General features: G+C 37.5%; 1 protein-coding gene and 1 non-coding gene across 6 annotated transcripts; one reads left to right on the plus strand and one right to left on the minus strand.

The window, feature by feature from the left end:
- Positions 1 to 423: 423 nt before the first annotated feature.
- On the minus strand, positions 424 to 13,940 carry LOC131316094 (tryptophan--tRNA ligase, chloroplastic/mitochondrial). Of its 5 annotated transcripts, XR_009197001.1 has the most exons (16): positions 13,782 to 13,935; positions 13,435 to 13,596; positions 11,958 to 12,045; positions 10,755 to 10,796; positions 10,236 to 10,325; positions 9,689 to 9,811; positions 8,523 to 8,594; positions 8,129 to 8,241; positions 7,987 to 8,008; positions 7,821 to 7,886; positions 5,807 to 5,863; positions 4,385 to 4,431; positions 4,060 to 4,141; positions 3,548 to 3,710; positions 3,223 to 3,312; positions 813 to 861 (listed from the first exon to the last, which is right to left on the minus strand). XR_009197001.1 is itself a non-coding variant. In XM_058345368.1 (15 exons), the coding sequence occupies exons 1-15, from the start codon at positions 13,850 to 13,852 to the stop codon at positions 727 to 729; spliced, it is 1,257 nt and encodes a 418-aa protein (XP_058201351.1). In that variant the 5' UTR covers positions 13,853 to 13,940; the 3' UTR covers positions 424 to 726. The 5 variants fall into 5 exon arrangements, 4 of the variants coding, with proteins under 4 accessions (XP_058201351.1, XP_058201350.1, XP_058201353.1 ...); XM_058345368.1 differs by lacking the exon at positions 3,548 to 3,710 and having other exon boundaries at positions 424 to 861; positions 13,435 to 13,593; positions 13,782 to 13,940; XM_058345367.1 differs by lacking the exon at positions 3,548 to 3,710 and having other exon boundaries at positions 424 to 861.
- Positions 8,974 to 9,084, plus strand: LOC131318294 (small nucleolar RNA snoR100). The gene has a single exon (XR_009197618.1). It is a non-coding gene; the product is annotated as a small nucleolar RNA snoR100 (small nucleolar RNA).
- Positions 13,941 to 16,250: the final 2,310 nt, after the last annotated feature.

Below are 16,250 nucleotides of genomic sequence, written 5' to 3' on the forward strand. Positions count from 1 at the left end.
TAACACTATCAAGTCTCTCTCCTAACTGATGGGCTTCAGATGAATCTGAAATCCAATTGCAAGGTCCTTAACGTTGTTTACGACACACATTTAGAAAGACAAAAGGGAATTCAAAGAGAGCATAATTCCAGATGTTTCCAACAAGGTTACATTAGATATCTATCCCCAGCAGCTGATCGCATGTGGATTCATTTGACTAGGAACGACAGCACAGCAAGGAACTACAAAAACTTGCAATAAGTTATTGACAAGTAATTGACTAAACGGTTACATTGCTAGGAACAGAACGACTTGCTCATATTGCAAAATTAATAGATCACCTAAATCGACTAAACGGTGATAATACTTGAAACCACAATAACAGTCACATCGCTTTGAGAAAAAAAGGGTTGCCTAATAGTCTATACTAAATCTAACAAAGAGTGAAAGTGGTATATGTCCTACCATCAATTTATATTGCATGTAAAAGCAAACTGAATTTAAATCCATAATTCCAGTGAACATGAAGCAATAAAATAATGGGACCTATCTAGAAAACGAGATGTAAGCATTAACTGGATCAAAGAATGTGTGCCTCCCTTATAATTATCCTATTTTACCACAGCAAGAATGTGCTCATCGGTACAATCGGAAAACCGTAGGGAACGATTAGTCATCCAAAAGAAAACTTTCAAGTCACTTTCTCAGTAACCTTTCACAGAAGATTTTTCACAGGATCAATTTCGCTCATCTCTTCAGGAATCCCATTGCTTGGTAGACATTATTGAGAGTAACGTCTGCCACATCTGTAGCTTTAGTGGCACCCTCTACCAAAACTCTATCCAAATACCCTGTATCATCGATAATTTCCTTGTAGCGAACCTGCAAAAATTAGGAAGTCCCAATTGATGATTGGAACACCAGCACCACAATTAGTACCCAAAAGAACATCAGGCACCAACTAGCAAAATGTTAAACTCATGCAACTTCACATTTGTCCTGAAGTAACCGAAGTGGCAAACTGGCACTAATACACTAAAATAAAAAATAGATGCCTAGACTAATGTACTTTAATACAGCCTGCCTTGCTAGTACATGAAATAGAAGCTGCAGTTATTTACATACAGATAGCGAAAGTTCATTTTAAAAATAAATATGGTGCCGTAATTCAAAAGTTTGGCCTCGATGGTGTGCCACCTCAACTAGGGTCCTAGGCACTAGGCAGCCGCTAGGCAGGATTAGTTAGCGATTAATCGGCTAGGTGGGATTATTATGCTAGAGGCATTAGTCAGGTAGGCGGGACTAGAAATGGGTATATTTTGGAATTTTTTTGGCAGGGCATCAAGCGTTATTTTACAAAATAATATGTAATGACTTCTGAGTTCTCTCAACAATCAACATCCCTAAATCGCAGCAAAAGCAAACATAATCAGTAGCAATGCAAACCTCTCATAGAGTACGAATTATGACAAAAGAAGGAAGCAGTGCAACAAGTGAATGTTCACTTTGATGACATGTGCAATGATGAAAACTCCAGGACAAAAAAAATAGTTTATAGGTGCAAAACTAAACGTTGAAACATTTGGTTGCGATGGATGGATAGATGGATGAATGTTTGATGTTTTCATTTTTGATGTTAATGAAGTTTTGTTCTGCTTACTCTAATTTTGGGGAGGGGGGACTATATTTTAGACAATAAAAAATCCAACTAATCTATAGGTCCACAACTAATCGGCGACTAGTTGGCCTAGGGGCCAGGTGCCCCTCTGCCGCCCAACTAGCGCCTTGCAACTTTTAGAACCTTGACAAGTAGATGGAAATACAATTATATTGGGCGAAGATGCATGTCCCTTCCAGCTCAAACTTTTAAGGTGAAACAATAAGAGCTCAGCAACAAGAAAAAAGAAACATGGCATAGGACAAAGTTTACACATGCTAAGACTAGCCCTGTCAAAATTTACCAAAGTCATTGTTAAATCATATTCTCAAACTCGGACCTATGTTACACGGACGTGGGTACGAGTCAATGTTTCATCGATTGCAGGATTAACCAACTTCAACAGAGCAACAGCAACCACTAACTTAGTTTCACAGATCAACGGGAACTTAGACTACTTTTGGCAAGTTCTTCATTGTGGCTTTTAGGTCCAATACTCCCCCATCTCAAAATGAGGATCGTGATGGGAAAAAACACAACGTTGCAAATGTAAGAGTAAATACAACTCACTTCACTTTGTTGGCTTAATCTTCCAAAAATTGTTCTTAACAGAGCTGAACAATTGTCATTGTTTTGAGTACCAATATATCAACAAATATAGTATTGCTTCCTTTTTATTTTGAGGATTTAGAAGGAAAATAGCTCATACAAACAAGAAATAAAACAAAGAGTTAATCCCTAAGGAATGTAACGCATCTTCAAACACAGAATGCCTTCCTTTTCAAGGAAAAAAAATGGAACGCCTAATTGCTTTGTGTATATGGTACTCAAATATGTTGCCTTCCTTTTCAAGGAAAGAAAATGCAATGCCTAATTGCTTCGTGTATACGGTACTCATACGTATTATCTTGTAAGGAGCAAAATACTTTAAGTAAAAGAATAACTTCTGTGACTTTTTATCGGGAACAACCACTTCGGGCAGGGAAATAATGGAAGCATGACAATTTTTGGGATGGAGATATTTACTGAACTGTAGACATAAATCCCATTTGCCTAGAAAGGTAACAGTCATAACTCCTGAGCAACTTCTTGGGAATGCTAAAGCAGAGCAGCTTATAGATTCGGACAGAATTCGCCTAAACCAACTACCAGCGGGGGAAAAAAAAAAAAAAAAGGATTAATCTGTGGTTGGTTTTAACTTTCGGTTTTAATTGTATACTAAACCCCTGTTTTACCTATTCACTTCAATAGTTCAATGTTTAGCTATTGAAATACACCATCTTCTAAAGCAAACCGTAAAGAGTTATCATGCTGAAATTGTAACTTCCGAGTCAATTTTAGTCTGTGTTAGTTTAGTGCAGTGAGTAGCCAACAATAAATGCCCAAAACGTTGCGTTCCATGCCACAAAAGCTTATAACGAACTGACTCTCAGTAATAACACAGAAATGCAGCTCGAATGCTTTAAAAAAAGAGAATAATGATATGCATTAGCCACTGATGGAAAGAAAAAAATGATTATACGAGCACAACTATACTCTTGCCCTCTAAACCTAATCATGCAAGCAACACATTTAGAAGGAAAAACCTGGATGGGAAGTAGATGATCAATCAAAGCATCTGTAAGAACGTTCTTGAATGTACCCCAGTTCATATCTTGGCATTCATGTGCAACTTCCTGTAAATAAAGAACAGCTCAGAAAATTTCCACATGAAGCATGCTGAGCTAACAGAAAGAATAATACTACAACTAGCTGATGAGTGGTCAAATGATCCTCAATACAAACAAAAAAGAAACAAGTTACCAAAATCTCATACCACAGCACCTAGGACAAAAAGGACTGAGATTAAAATTCTTGTCCAAACACACAACCTTTTTCTTGCAAAAAAATTGTTCACTTCTTGTTATTCACCTTCTTTTGTCACAAGAAACCCCTCCAAGGTAATGGAGACAGTCTAGTAGATTGAGGCAATCACAAACTTTACTGACAAAAAACTATGCACACTTGTTGTGAAGAGGAACACTTCCAAGCCAGGCCTACTTGGACCCAACCCAACAGGATAAATCCCAAATCCCTGCAACCATCCCACAAGTCACAGGTATCGAGTAAGCCAAGAAGAGCAGAATCGAACACAAGACTTCTGGTCTTACAAGGCATCTGTTATATTTCATGCCCACACCCACAACCCCAACCTTTTTTACTAGGCAGTTTGTCAACCAACAAAGAAATTTAGTGCATGGTTCTTCATTATTCAGATTATACTGAACTTACAATGTCTAAACGAATTCCCTCGTATGGCCCTTGTTAATGAAATGATAGCATTAAAGCATGTACGAATTCAGATGCATACATACACAGAACGTAATAACTAGCCTTAAAGCATGGCCGATATTAATAAAATTTGCAGATGCGAATTGCAGTACCTGTTTTGTCTTGCCAGTCATGAGCTGATATATTGACAGCAGATTGTTGGATTCAGGTCTGTCGGGATTGTCAAATTCTATGCTGCATAATTAACCACGGGGGGCATAAGAGAGAGGAGTTTATCACAATTCATGGAAACAGTTCATTTTAGAAGGTATCAATTAAACCAATACAGCACAAGTTTTTTCCAGGGAAGGAGAATTAGAATGCGGACTAACAAGAAAGGGTGCTGTGAATTACAGGAGAGGTACCGATCCAAGCTTCAACAAAGCGGTCACAAGAAAGAAATTAACTACTCAATGAAAAAAGTAGTAAAAGACTTACCCAGAAAATGAGTCAGTCTTGCAACGTTTTATCTTGTTTGTTATTACCTACAAAGCAGACAACCAAATGCAGATCATACAAGAAGAAATCATAATGGAAGACAATGCGAAACTGGAGAGGTTAGAGAACTTTGTCACATAGGTAAGATTCGTAAGAAGAATTCTGTTACACAAAGTACAGGCTAATGACATATGCCAAGCTATTGGACTGTTTTTTACCACCGGAATGTGAGGTATAGTTATATTCACTACTAACTGAAATCTAAGCTAAACACGAAAAACATAACACATGCCAACAAACTGAAACTGCTGGGATGCCTATGGGCTATGGTATTTCATTTCATTGGACCTTGGGAATGTCTAAACTTTATTCCAGTAATATATGCAGGTTCAAGCTTGGTATAAAGTCCTTCACTTCGAGTTGAATTGGCCCCCTGCTTGACAAGGTTGTTGCCCCTCCTCTCCAACGAGGAGTGGGCCCTACCTACACCGCTACAGAAAGGAGTTATGCCTCTGTATCATGCACTGAAAATATGGATCAATCATGGGTTAGCATCAGTCAGATTACATGTCCCTTGGTATTAATAATTTGATAGCAAGCCTTCGCTGCGAAAGATCATATAAGCAGTCAAGCAAGGGATCTTAATGAATCCGATGGTTAGGACTTCAACTTGGTGGATTCTAGGTGCTCCTAGTCTTTACCCATGAGTGAAAACTATCAGTGGCACCAAGCAATGTTTAAATTGTTTTATTTAGTAAAGAGAGAAGGCATAGCCGCACAACCACTCAGGCCACAAGTCACTGACTTCACTTCTTCATTGTTTCAATCTTCTGATTGCGAATTTAGAATTTTTTGGTTCTGCTTACCCTTGATAGAATCCATAGCAAACTTCATCTGCTACATAGTAATTCAAAAGAGAACTCATAGAGAACTTTATCTCCACCAAAGTCATCAGTTGCTGTCTCAGCAGTCAATGTGCTTCACAAAGAACTGAGAGAGAGAGAGAGAGAGTTTCCTAGGAGACTTTATTACATTAGGCTTCATCTGTATATAGGCAGCAAAACTGATACCAGAAACTTCATGGGGTTTTGTTCCAACAATATTTAGCAGTTGGCAGACAATTTGTATCAGTTAACATAAGGCTGAAATCAAGTATGACAAGTTGCAATTCAAGCATGGGTCGACAAATCCAGCATAGGGATGGACAAAGTCATGCCACACATCTGAGGGTACTATTAACGACTTCGGCAAATATAAGGAGCATATCATTGTTCACTAATTACTTCACATCCTGCTAAAGCATCTAAAACAAAGTCAGAAGTCCTTCTCAATTAATACACCTTCATGTTCCAGACAAACAGAAAGGTTCAACAGATTATTCAACTAGCAGAAGCAATTTACGTCGATAAGGAAAACACTCACATCCTTTGGGTCAAGCAAATTAATTCGAGATTGGTCGGAAGGTGCAGATTTGGACATCTACGGACAAAACCAACAATAAGTGTGTCAATTGATGAAAGAAGACCAGTACAACAATACATGCAGATATAGCCACAATATATTCGGGTATCACCTCAAAGCTGACACCAATGGAGTGGGACAGGGAAAAAAAGAAAAGATTATTTCTTATTGGAAAAGAAACTACTCTCCAGAGGAAACAAATACTCTTACAAAAACCAGTGTTCTAAAACAAGGAATTAAACGGCGATTAATCGTTGGCAGGGTCTATCCAATTAGGTCCAACTAACAATTAATCACCGAATACTAATAAATATGCACTGATTAATCGCTCGAAGGTGGCTGACTAGCGCCTAGCGTGACAAAAATATATCCAGACTCTACATGTTCAGTCCAACTCTAAAATGGTAAAACCCAACACAGGTAGAAAAGTTGGTGCTAGAATTGATTGTACCAAGCAACTGAGAACAAAAAAGAAAAGGTTCACTTGTACAAGATGAAGTCATTGTAACACCGAAAAGAGTATCATGAAAGGCAGGGCGGCTCAGAATAGAGTGCTGAATATGTTTCTCCTAAATAATTGATAGAGCCTAAGAGAATAGAGATTCTTTGCAGGATGCAAGCCTTCTGAACAAGAAAGTAAAATATGAGATGACAAAAGAATTGATATTTCGTGACCCATTCAGACTTTAAAGTAGTAACTCAAGAGATAAAGAGATGGTATTAATAAACCAGCTGTTAGTTCTCGACATTCATTCCCAATAATTCAGTGTGTAAGATATCACTCATTCTAGTAATCTAATCACATTCTACAGAGAAGGCATTTTGGGAAAAGCTGTTCAATTCGAGATGGCCATGGTAACAAATGACAATAATGCTGATCTAACAATGCACATCCATTGACCTATTTTTAGGAAGGTTACCATTTGAAAGTCGATTGCCTGAGAAAATATTAGCAAAGGCATGCATCAACAACATGTACATTGAAGGGCAATAAAAGCATTTGACCTGTCTACATGCAGTTGTTATGCACAAACCTTTTTTCCTTCTGAAATGCAAAAGAGTTAAACCCTTAAAAAGGGATGGAGCCACCAAGGATGTGCGGATAAGGAAAAACTTGCCAAGCATCAAATAATTTCTGATGGGGTATCTATAGCATGATATGATTAGTAGATGCCGAAAACTGGTTGTAGCAATACAATTGGGGGTGAAAATATCTGAAAACATTACAAAAGATAGGTAAATTTAAGCCAAAGGTGATCAAGATGGCTCAGCAGTCAGCACTGACTTTCAAGTTCTATTTTTCACGTTTCTATTTAGTAATGCAACCATTAGTGAGCAGACCTCTCTACAATGATGACATAATGAGGAACTTGTGGACAAACCTTAGTTGCAGGAACCTCTTATGTGGGTGGCTAATCCACCTCAGAACGTCGCTCAAACGCTCCCAAGCCAGGCTCTCCTAGGAACCTCGCTCCTGTAGAGAAAGGAACTCGATCCCAACTAGGATACCTCTTGGGCATATAAATCTCAAGAGAAACAAAATAAAAGATACCAAGCAAGAGAAAATACAAAGTCATGATAAGATAGAAGAAAAATGTTACTGTAACTTAAATTTGCTCAAGTACTTAACATAAGCATAGTATTTCTTTATTACTAAAGGCTCCCTATGGCGCTCCCCCGCCTCCGCCCCCAATCCCGCCCCCCGCTTCGTGCAACTAAGGGACAACCCAAATAACATATTTATGAACACCATTTATACGTACAGGATAACATATCTATCAACTCAAAGTCTCAAACTACTGCCAATTTCAAGGCAAATGTTATTAAGACCTTGATCTATGTCAAGGTTATAAAATGTGAACTTCAATTTTTCCGGGATTCTTTTAGTTCCTAAATGCAGGGAAAACAAGCTTTGTGTCATCATTACGTAGTATAGATAAAAAGGAATAAATTATACAATCTTGAAAACTAAAACCTTTGCAAGCCCGTCAGTGAGGGACATCACCCGTGCTCCAGCAGGCGGAACAAGGGCCTCAGGAACCTACAACAGCAAAATTATTTTGGTCAAATCGTTACAAATTCTGTTTTTTATAAGCTAAAAGTAAAGGGTATCAATTCAGATATCAAAGAACACAATTCACCTTAAAAACTGCACCACCTCGCCTGCGACCAAAATAAAATATAAAATCACTCCCTAATACAAAACTACTAAATTATAACAACTAAACGATAACAGTAATATTCAGAATAATAACTAACAGATATTGAGTAATATGCTTCTACCCTCCTAACTTCTTCCACTTCCTTCCACCATATAAATAATTAACACGCTCAGCCAGCTCTCGAGTCAACTCTAAATGTTGCTTCTGATCCTCACCAACTGGGACAAAGTCAGACTGCAGAGGAATGCTGCAATTTATAAGAATCAAGCATATTCAGGGTAATGATCATCAAAGTGAAGCCAATCAGGCATACATCTAAGAGCTGAAGAATGCAATTAAATCTTCAACGAGTACAAGCATAAAGTAATCCAATATATTAATCTTCTTTTGCAAGTCGAAGAATAAAATGGACATAGACTCGTAGTACAATCAAGAAGACCAACCAAACGGCATTCATAAAGGCACTGGATTCAAAAGAGCCCAACAAAATTAATGCTGCATGGATAGAAAACCACCTGATACAAAAGAATATCGGCTGCCATAAGGACAGGATAAGTAAGAAGAGCAACCGCAACATTTTCATCACCCTAAAAACCAAAAGAAAAGAATCAAATTTGATGTAATTAACAAATATCATCTGTGACAATGCACAAGGAGAATAGCAACATGAAGGGAGCACATAGTGAAAAGGATCAAACGCAGACTGTGATAGTGAGAACTGCTACTATACACATCTGTATACAACACTTAGGTTTTCACTATATTTGGAAGGTTAAAGAGGACTAGAGAAAAGACGGAAGAACCTCTAAGAAATAGCTTAGGTGTTTGAACCAAGAGCATGATACACAGCACCTAACAATCTTTCCTCCTACTGAGGTGGACCTATGAAGAACTACAAACATCTCAGTTTTCACTTCATCTCTTCTCTTTCCAAATGTAGAACCAAACATGGGAAAAGTAGAGAAATTATGAATTTATGTTCCTTTCCCAAGTAACATAAATTGAATTGGGTCTCTAGACCTGCCTTCTCTGATGCCATTTGGCTTTGATTTGGAGGCATGGTTCCGCAGCAAAGGGGGCCACTGTTTCCGTGGTATTCTGAGAGCAGCCACTTTGTGCATATTGCCAAAGATTAAGTCTGTCTCCAATCCTCCCCTGCCCATACCCCCAATGAATGGGGACTACGTGGGTTCCGTTGTTGTTGTTGTCGTCGTCGTCCCAAGTAAAAAAGAGAGAATTGGGAAATTCCCCATCTCTATAACAAAGTTGTCCTTTATCATCGTTTTGTTCGTGCACTTACCATATTGTCAAATCATGTTTGCAAATAAGAACAAGTGTGAGTGGTAGCCAACAAATGACCAACAAAAATCTTTCTATTCAGATGGGTTATTTTGTTCACAAAATTTTGAAACTTAATGATACTAAATAAAAATCAAAATGGAAAGGTGATTAAATAGACCTTTTATTTCTCCAGCATACTGCAAATTTAGCAAGTTTCATGCCAGTAAAGAAGCTTATCATTCGACAATTGCAGCAGTTATATGATTAAAGAAAGAAAGAACCAGCCAGACAACTGATGATTTTGATCACCTTAGCTTTGCAAGTACAACACTAAATCCATTAACCATGACAATGTGACAATGACAATGTGGAGATAAATCTGCATACAGCGAAGACGCACCGCCTTGCGAGATTTCTCTTTAAACTGAATCATTCGGTTCAGCCAACCAATTGGGGTAGCAGAACTAAGTAGCCACATCAGTTCGGCATGAGCACGAACATGAGACTGCACAAAGATACAAGCCTGTGCAAACAAAACGAGTTAGTACGGCATGTTTGGTGTCATTCTCAAATACTGTGTTTCATTCTTGAAACATATAGCTAATATGGACACTGTAGGGAAACATTTTAACGAATTATTTGCGCAAAATGTATTCAGGAAGTTCAAGAGATTGTTTCTGTATTTTGAGTTGTTTCTGTATTTTCAATGCTGTTTTTGCACACAAACTTAAAACAGTATGAAAACATGAGCATTCTTGAAGTTTTGCAGTTTAGTCTCTGAAAATATTTCCAAAAAAATATCTCCGAAAACATGAAAACAAAGACAAGGAAAATATACGTGACAACAAACTGAGCCATTATCCATTCACACTTGGGTAAAGATTGTATAGGATCATTTCAGGTTCTCAAAAAAAAAAGGTAACAGAAAACAAAGAAGAGAACCAAACCTTGGAAGTATCAACACCGCATGCGATATAAATAGCAGCCGTTTCTCTTGTTACTCTAGATAATTCTTGTGGATCATAAGGCAGAGTTATCTGTGAGAGGATGTATAACATGTTCTTAGAGTTTGCGAAAATGAGAGAAGTAGGAAAAAGAAAATCATGTTCCCATATGCAACTAAAAGCCAATTTTCCTTAGTCGATATTCTTCTCATAGCAAAGAAGTTAAGGTTCAAAGCAAGATTGTCAAGATTCATAAGTCAAAAGTATATGCAAGTCACAAAGCATCTGAAGCAAAATCAATAAAGACAAAATACGTGCAATGCACAGCAGGATGTAAAAATGTATTTAATGGTCTAGGCAAGTCCAGAAAAAGCGATAGGAATTAACATTAACAGCACAGTTGCACCTTCATATAAATAAGGTGTGTGTACACTAAGTTAAATGGCGCCACATGCAGGAAGTCAAAGTAAGATGCCAAATCACCACTAAGTTCAAAAAAGTATGGGGCATAATAAAACATACCGCATGCAGGTCAACAATGAAGAAGAAAGTCTCATATGCATCCTGCAAGTACACCAGATCATGAAAGGCCAGATAAGGTTAGACTTTCACAGATAATTAAAAAATATAATCATAGCAGAAAAATTAGTTGGATCATGCCTCCATGGCAAATGACCCATCAAATAAAGCATGAAAGATTGAATTATATAGGTTACGGCACAATGGACAACCCCTTTTTACCTATGCTAATCTTGAGAACATGAGTGTGTATGTCTTAAACCCAAAGCTACAATAAACGAGACTGGGATTTTCACATATGGACATGCTGGAGTAGGAACAGGGCATGACTAAATTAGTCAGTTACTTCGAAGAAACAATATTGCAGATATCAGGAGAAGTGGAACTGACTAAGCCATCATATATGATACATGACAGTCCTAAAAAACACGAAAAACAATTCAAGACACCTCCAAATTAGCATCTACAGTCCCCTTTCATGCACATTGCACAACAAGCTAGCCTAAGGTGAAATGGATTATACAATTCATCCAGAATTGACAAAAAATGACTATAAAATGCGCGCACTGCCACATACACGTCTTAGAAACTTAAACCAAAACCCTTACACGGGATGGGCACGTAGAAACTAATTCACCCTTCAGCTAAATAAGATAAAATGGATGTAAAATGTTACAAATAAGCAATTACCAAAAACAAACAAGTCAGTTGTTCAAACTGTGTTGTCTCTCCTACTCACACTAGTTTAAAGCTGAAACCAATGTAGGGTAGTATTGACAATCTAAAAGTCCAAATAACTGAACCATTACGGTAGTGGTGCTTACTCATGATGTTAGAAACACTTGATAGTGTTCCCCCACTCCCAGCGTGGAGGAGCGGGGGGAAAGGGTTAGTTGAGGATACCTAAGTTAAGGCCATGAGTCACAAAGTTGCATGCTAAACTTCCAGTTACCCTGATCATTGTCACTTCTACCGATGTATGCACTCCTCAATTTCATATGTGCAGTACCTCACTGGCACTGATGTTCAAGAAGAAGAAATCCAATTGACTATTAATCTATAACGCATGCTCCTACAAAATAACTACTTCAGAAAAGGGAAGTGCCAAGAATAGTAACAAATCATAAGATCATATCAGCCCTAGAATGATTGTGCCGGTGACGATTCAGTGAAAAACAAGCACCCCGTATGTCAAAGTAGGCCAACCTGAAGTAAGACCCAATTTCTTATGGCACCAAGATAATTGCCGAGGTGTATAGATCCTGTCGGCTGAACACCAGACACTATCCTCTTCCTGTTCAAAAAACAAATAAATAAATAACTAAATGTTGGGAAAAGCATAGGGTTCAGAAATGCATTAACCTATGAAACACATATTAATAACGACTTTCAGCCATTACAGAATCAAACTTTGGGAAAGTCAATGAGAACTAGAAACTAAACATTATTAAAGAAAGGCGACCATGAATGGGAAAAAAAAAAACTACTCCCCATCATTTTTCCCCTCTTTCCTCATCCCAGACAAGCATATTTGCTTCCCCCTCTGCTAATCACGTGACCCTTTGCCCTCAATAAACTGTTTCTGTGATTTTTCAGTATATTTGTACTGTTCCAAAAGTGCTCAATAAAAAGTACATTTCCAAAGGAGTAAATGATCCAGCTTTATTAACCAAAAGGAGTGACAGTAACACGACTTGAAACCATGTAAACTGATTCACCAACTATCCTCCTCGTATTTGGTTCCCTGATTTATAAAAGCATCAGATAGTTCTGTACAGTGAACGTGTTGTGTGTTTTCTAAAAGACAACTAATGTCTTAACTTTAAGCTTCCTTCGCTGTGAAATTTGACACCTAACAACTGGCCCGCTCCCTATGGCAGTTACGCAATTTTTCCCTCCCTACCCGTACTTAGATGCAGACATAACATACCTACTTGTCCCTATATCAGCATGTTCATTTGTTTGTTTCTATTAGGTGAGGCCACCAGAGTCTCCCAATTCAACTTGTTCAAGATACTTGTTTATCTTTCTCTTAGTCATTTCCTTAGTTTTCAATTTCTTTATTTTGCTTGGTTTAACTTAGCAGGTTTTAACTGATTATCAGAACCGAATAACAAAACTAGAGTACTGGATCACATGGTTTTGGAAGAATGGACAAGGTGCGTATATATCTCTACACACGTCAATGAGTGTTACTTCTTTTTTAGATTAAGAGATGATTTGGGCTAAATTACTTATTCATAAAGTCAGTAGATAGTGGATACTATTGATGCTTACTAAACTTTCTTTTGACATTTTGCCAAATATTTGAAATCAATCATTCGTCTCATCGTCTCATCTAGAAGAATCAAAAATTACTAAAATATACACCGATGTTAAAAAAAAAAAAAAAAGCTCAAAAATGCCAAACAAAAAGACAATAACACTAACACGTCCTTTTTGAACCTTTTTTTCCTTAAAGAACTTTTTTTAAACTTGCCATTATAAATTTCTACTACTTTTTATATTTCTTCTATAAAGACTGACCGATTAATCCAAAGAAGTTCAAACTGAATCTAACAAAACTTTAGAAAAGACAAACAAAAAGACAATTTACTCAATTTAAGGCAATTATCCCATCTTAAACCGCCATAAAAAATACAAATTTGCATAGGAAATAACATAATAAATAGCTGAAAAATACTTGACAGAGCCGGAATCCGCCGCGGGGCCCACAGGGTTGGAGACCGAGAGGCTGCAATAGCACCGAGAACCTGCGACGCCGCCGTAACTAATCGGAAGACGGCGTTGGGGAATGGTTCCACATCTTCTCAAGAATCTACTCGCGTCTATGCTGCACGACCTGCTTTAGAAGTTAACAACTCAATTGTGGTAAAGATTTCTTTAACCTTGTGGTTCCAGTAGATTTCTATACTAAACAGCGTTCAAGCTTTCAGCTTGACTACATTATGTGTTCGAACATCTACATTGGTGTATACGTAAGATATACATATATATCTGGGCGTGTGTGTAGAGAGAGAGAGAGAGTACATGGTAGAGGAGGAGACGCGAGGAGAAGCGTTGGAGAGAGAGAGGAAGTGAGAGAGAACTGAGCGGCTCATCTCCTTCTGCTTTGGGAGCTCTGAGGGCTTTGACGATATTTGCGATATGTGTGTTTGATTTTTTCCTTTTGAACCAGTATACGCAGCAAAGGTCTTGATTACGTAAATGGATACTACTACTACTTTTTTTTATCCGGAAAAACGCCCAAAGGGCAAATGAAGACTACTATCCGAAGGAGATCTCTGTCCGATTCCCATCCGGACAGGGCCCGTGAGACTCTTCTCGGCTGTTCATCTCGCAAATTAACAGTTGAGATGAGACGAACATTTTTTATGCCAAAACGATGTCGTTTTTGCTGCAAAAAGTGTTCAGCTCATCTCAGCCGTTGATTTTCAAGATCAACGACTGAGAAGAGTTGGACAAGCCTCTGTCTGGATGGGAGTCGGACACGGGATCCGATCTCATTACACGCTCCCTTTTTATAAGAGAGAGAAAATCTACTATTAGTATCGAGTGGGTATATACCATGTGGTACCCGCTCGGCATGTCAGAATCGTCTAATGCACTTTAGGACGGTTCGAATTGAAATTTTTTCTCTCCTCTCACTCAAACACTCTCTCTCTTCAAATTCGAGCCGTCCAAAAATGCAATGGACGGCTCAGATGCATCAAATGAGCACCACGTGATACCCACCCGGCACTGAAAATTTTTCCACTATTGGGAGTTGGTCCCAGACTGACGGATGTGCAGGCCTACTATGGGTCCTGCACGAAAAATTCAAGTTGTTAGTAATTTTAAAAACAAAACCAAGTGCACCTATAAAAAATCAGCTTAATATGATATGTGTAGATGATCAATCTAATATTCTCATTGGAACAACTTCCGTGCAAGACCCGTGGTCAGCCTCGCGCGGCCGTTAGTATACCATCTGTCGGTCCCAACAGCTTTTTCGTTTTATAACCATAATTTTTTTAGTCTTCATGTGATGTGAATTTACAATGTTATTCTTTTGTTCTCTCGAGTGTGAAAGACTATGCAAATGAAAAGTTAATTTTCTAATATTATGTAAAAATTAAAATATCCTTTAGTTTTTATAAGTAATAATTTTTTATCTATAATTTTTTCCTTTTGAACAGGCAAGACCCAAGAGTCAAATAATTTATGATTCACAATTTTAATTTTTTTTTAACTTAATTATTTTACTACCTTTATCCAGATATTTTTACTTATATATGTCATCTCAATGCTAGCTTGGTAGCTATTGTTGTAGGTGAATTCGATCAAAGATAAGTATTATTTCCAATTTCCTTTGAAATCTAAGTTATAGGTATCGTATGAAGCACTATATGGACGACCATGCAGACCCCCGGTCTATCAGACATAATTAGGAAAGTCAAGTCTCCTAGGTCTCAAACTTGTTCAAGAAATGATAGAAAAAGTCAAAATCATCTGACAACGACTTCTGACAACTCAGAGTCGACAGCAAAGCTATGCCGACAAGCAAACCAGACCTCTAACGAACAAAGTCGAAGAACGCAAGTTCTTAAAACTCAAGCCTAGACGATGTGTCATTTGATTCGGAAAGAAAGAAAAACTGTCACCATGTTACATCGTCTCATTTGAAATTTTGGAAAGAATCGAAGAAGTAGCCTATCATCGCCTAGCAATGTAGCCATAAATTGACAAAGTCCACAATGTGTTCCACATGTCCATGCTTCGCTACTCAACCCTCAATTTGGTTCAAATCAGTTGCCATAGCCATTCCAGAAGCCATCTTCTTCAAAACTCCATTTTCGTTTTGAGACATTTTCAAGATTAATTGGCCAAACCCAAGGTAGATAACTTCTACCCTACCATCCCTAAGTATAAATATGTGTATTAGAACCTAGTTCTGATCCTTAGAAGACCCCATTCATAACAAAAAGTTGAGAAAAAATTATCGAAACTCAAAAAATTACAACCACATCTGCAACACCGTACATTACGGACACAACTTTGATTTCTGTTGAAAATATATATAAAATTAAAACATTCATTGAATCCATAAAATATAATTTATATACGTTTCACAAATACTAAATTGAATCCAATAAAACATGGAAATTCAATTTTAATTGTTTGGTGAAAATAGGCAAATGAACAAGAAGAACTTTTAACAAGTTAAACATGCTCATTATTTGGAAAAATTAAGTCACGTAAATAAAAATTAATATTTAAGCATGTAATTTTATTCTAGCCCTAATAAACTAATTTAGCCTAACATATTCATAATGAATTACATGAATTTAATACAAGGTTTTGATTCAAGGCTCTATTCAACTTGTTTTATACTATGAGTTGAACTCCATGGAAATCAAGGAAAGGTGGGTATGTATTCATATCTAGCAAAGACATTCCTACTATGTGACAAATAAAATGCTACGGGATAATGCTACGACGTCGAAATGTATCCACTAC

Source organism: Rhododendron vialii, chromosome 2a (genome assembly GCF_030253575.1).
Source record: "Rhododendron vialii isolate Sample 1 chromosome 2a, ASM3025357v1".
Lineage (NCBI taxonomy): Eukaryota > Viridiplantae > Streptophyta > Magnoliopsida > Ericales > Ericaceae > Rhododendron > Rhododendron vialii.

Bases quoted from the DNA above. Each gene is read 5' to 3' on its own strand.
- LOC131316094 (XM_058345367.1), bottom strand. From the start codon at position 13,852: ATGAGCCGCTCAGTTCTCTCTCACTTCCTCTCTCTCTCCAACGCTTCT. The intron at 12,046-13,434 runs GTATTTTTCAGC...TTTTTTGAACAG, and splicing joins GCGGATTCCGGCTCTGTCAA to GAAGAGGATAGTGTCTGGTG. The intron at 5,864-7,820 runs GTTTTAGTTTTC...TTTTGTCCGTAG, and splicing joins TCACTGACGGGCTTGCAAAG to ATGTCCAAATCTGCACCTTC.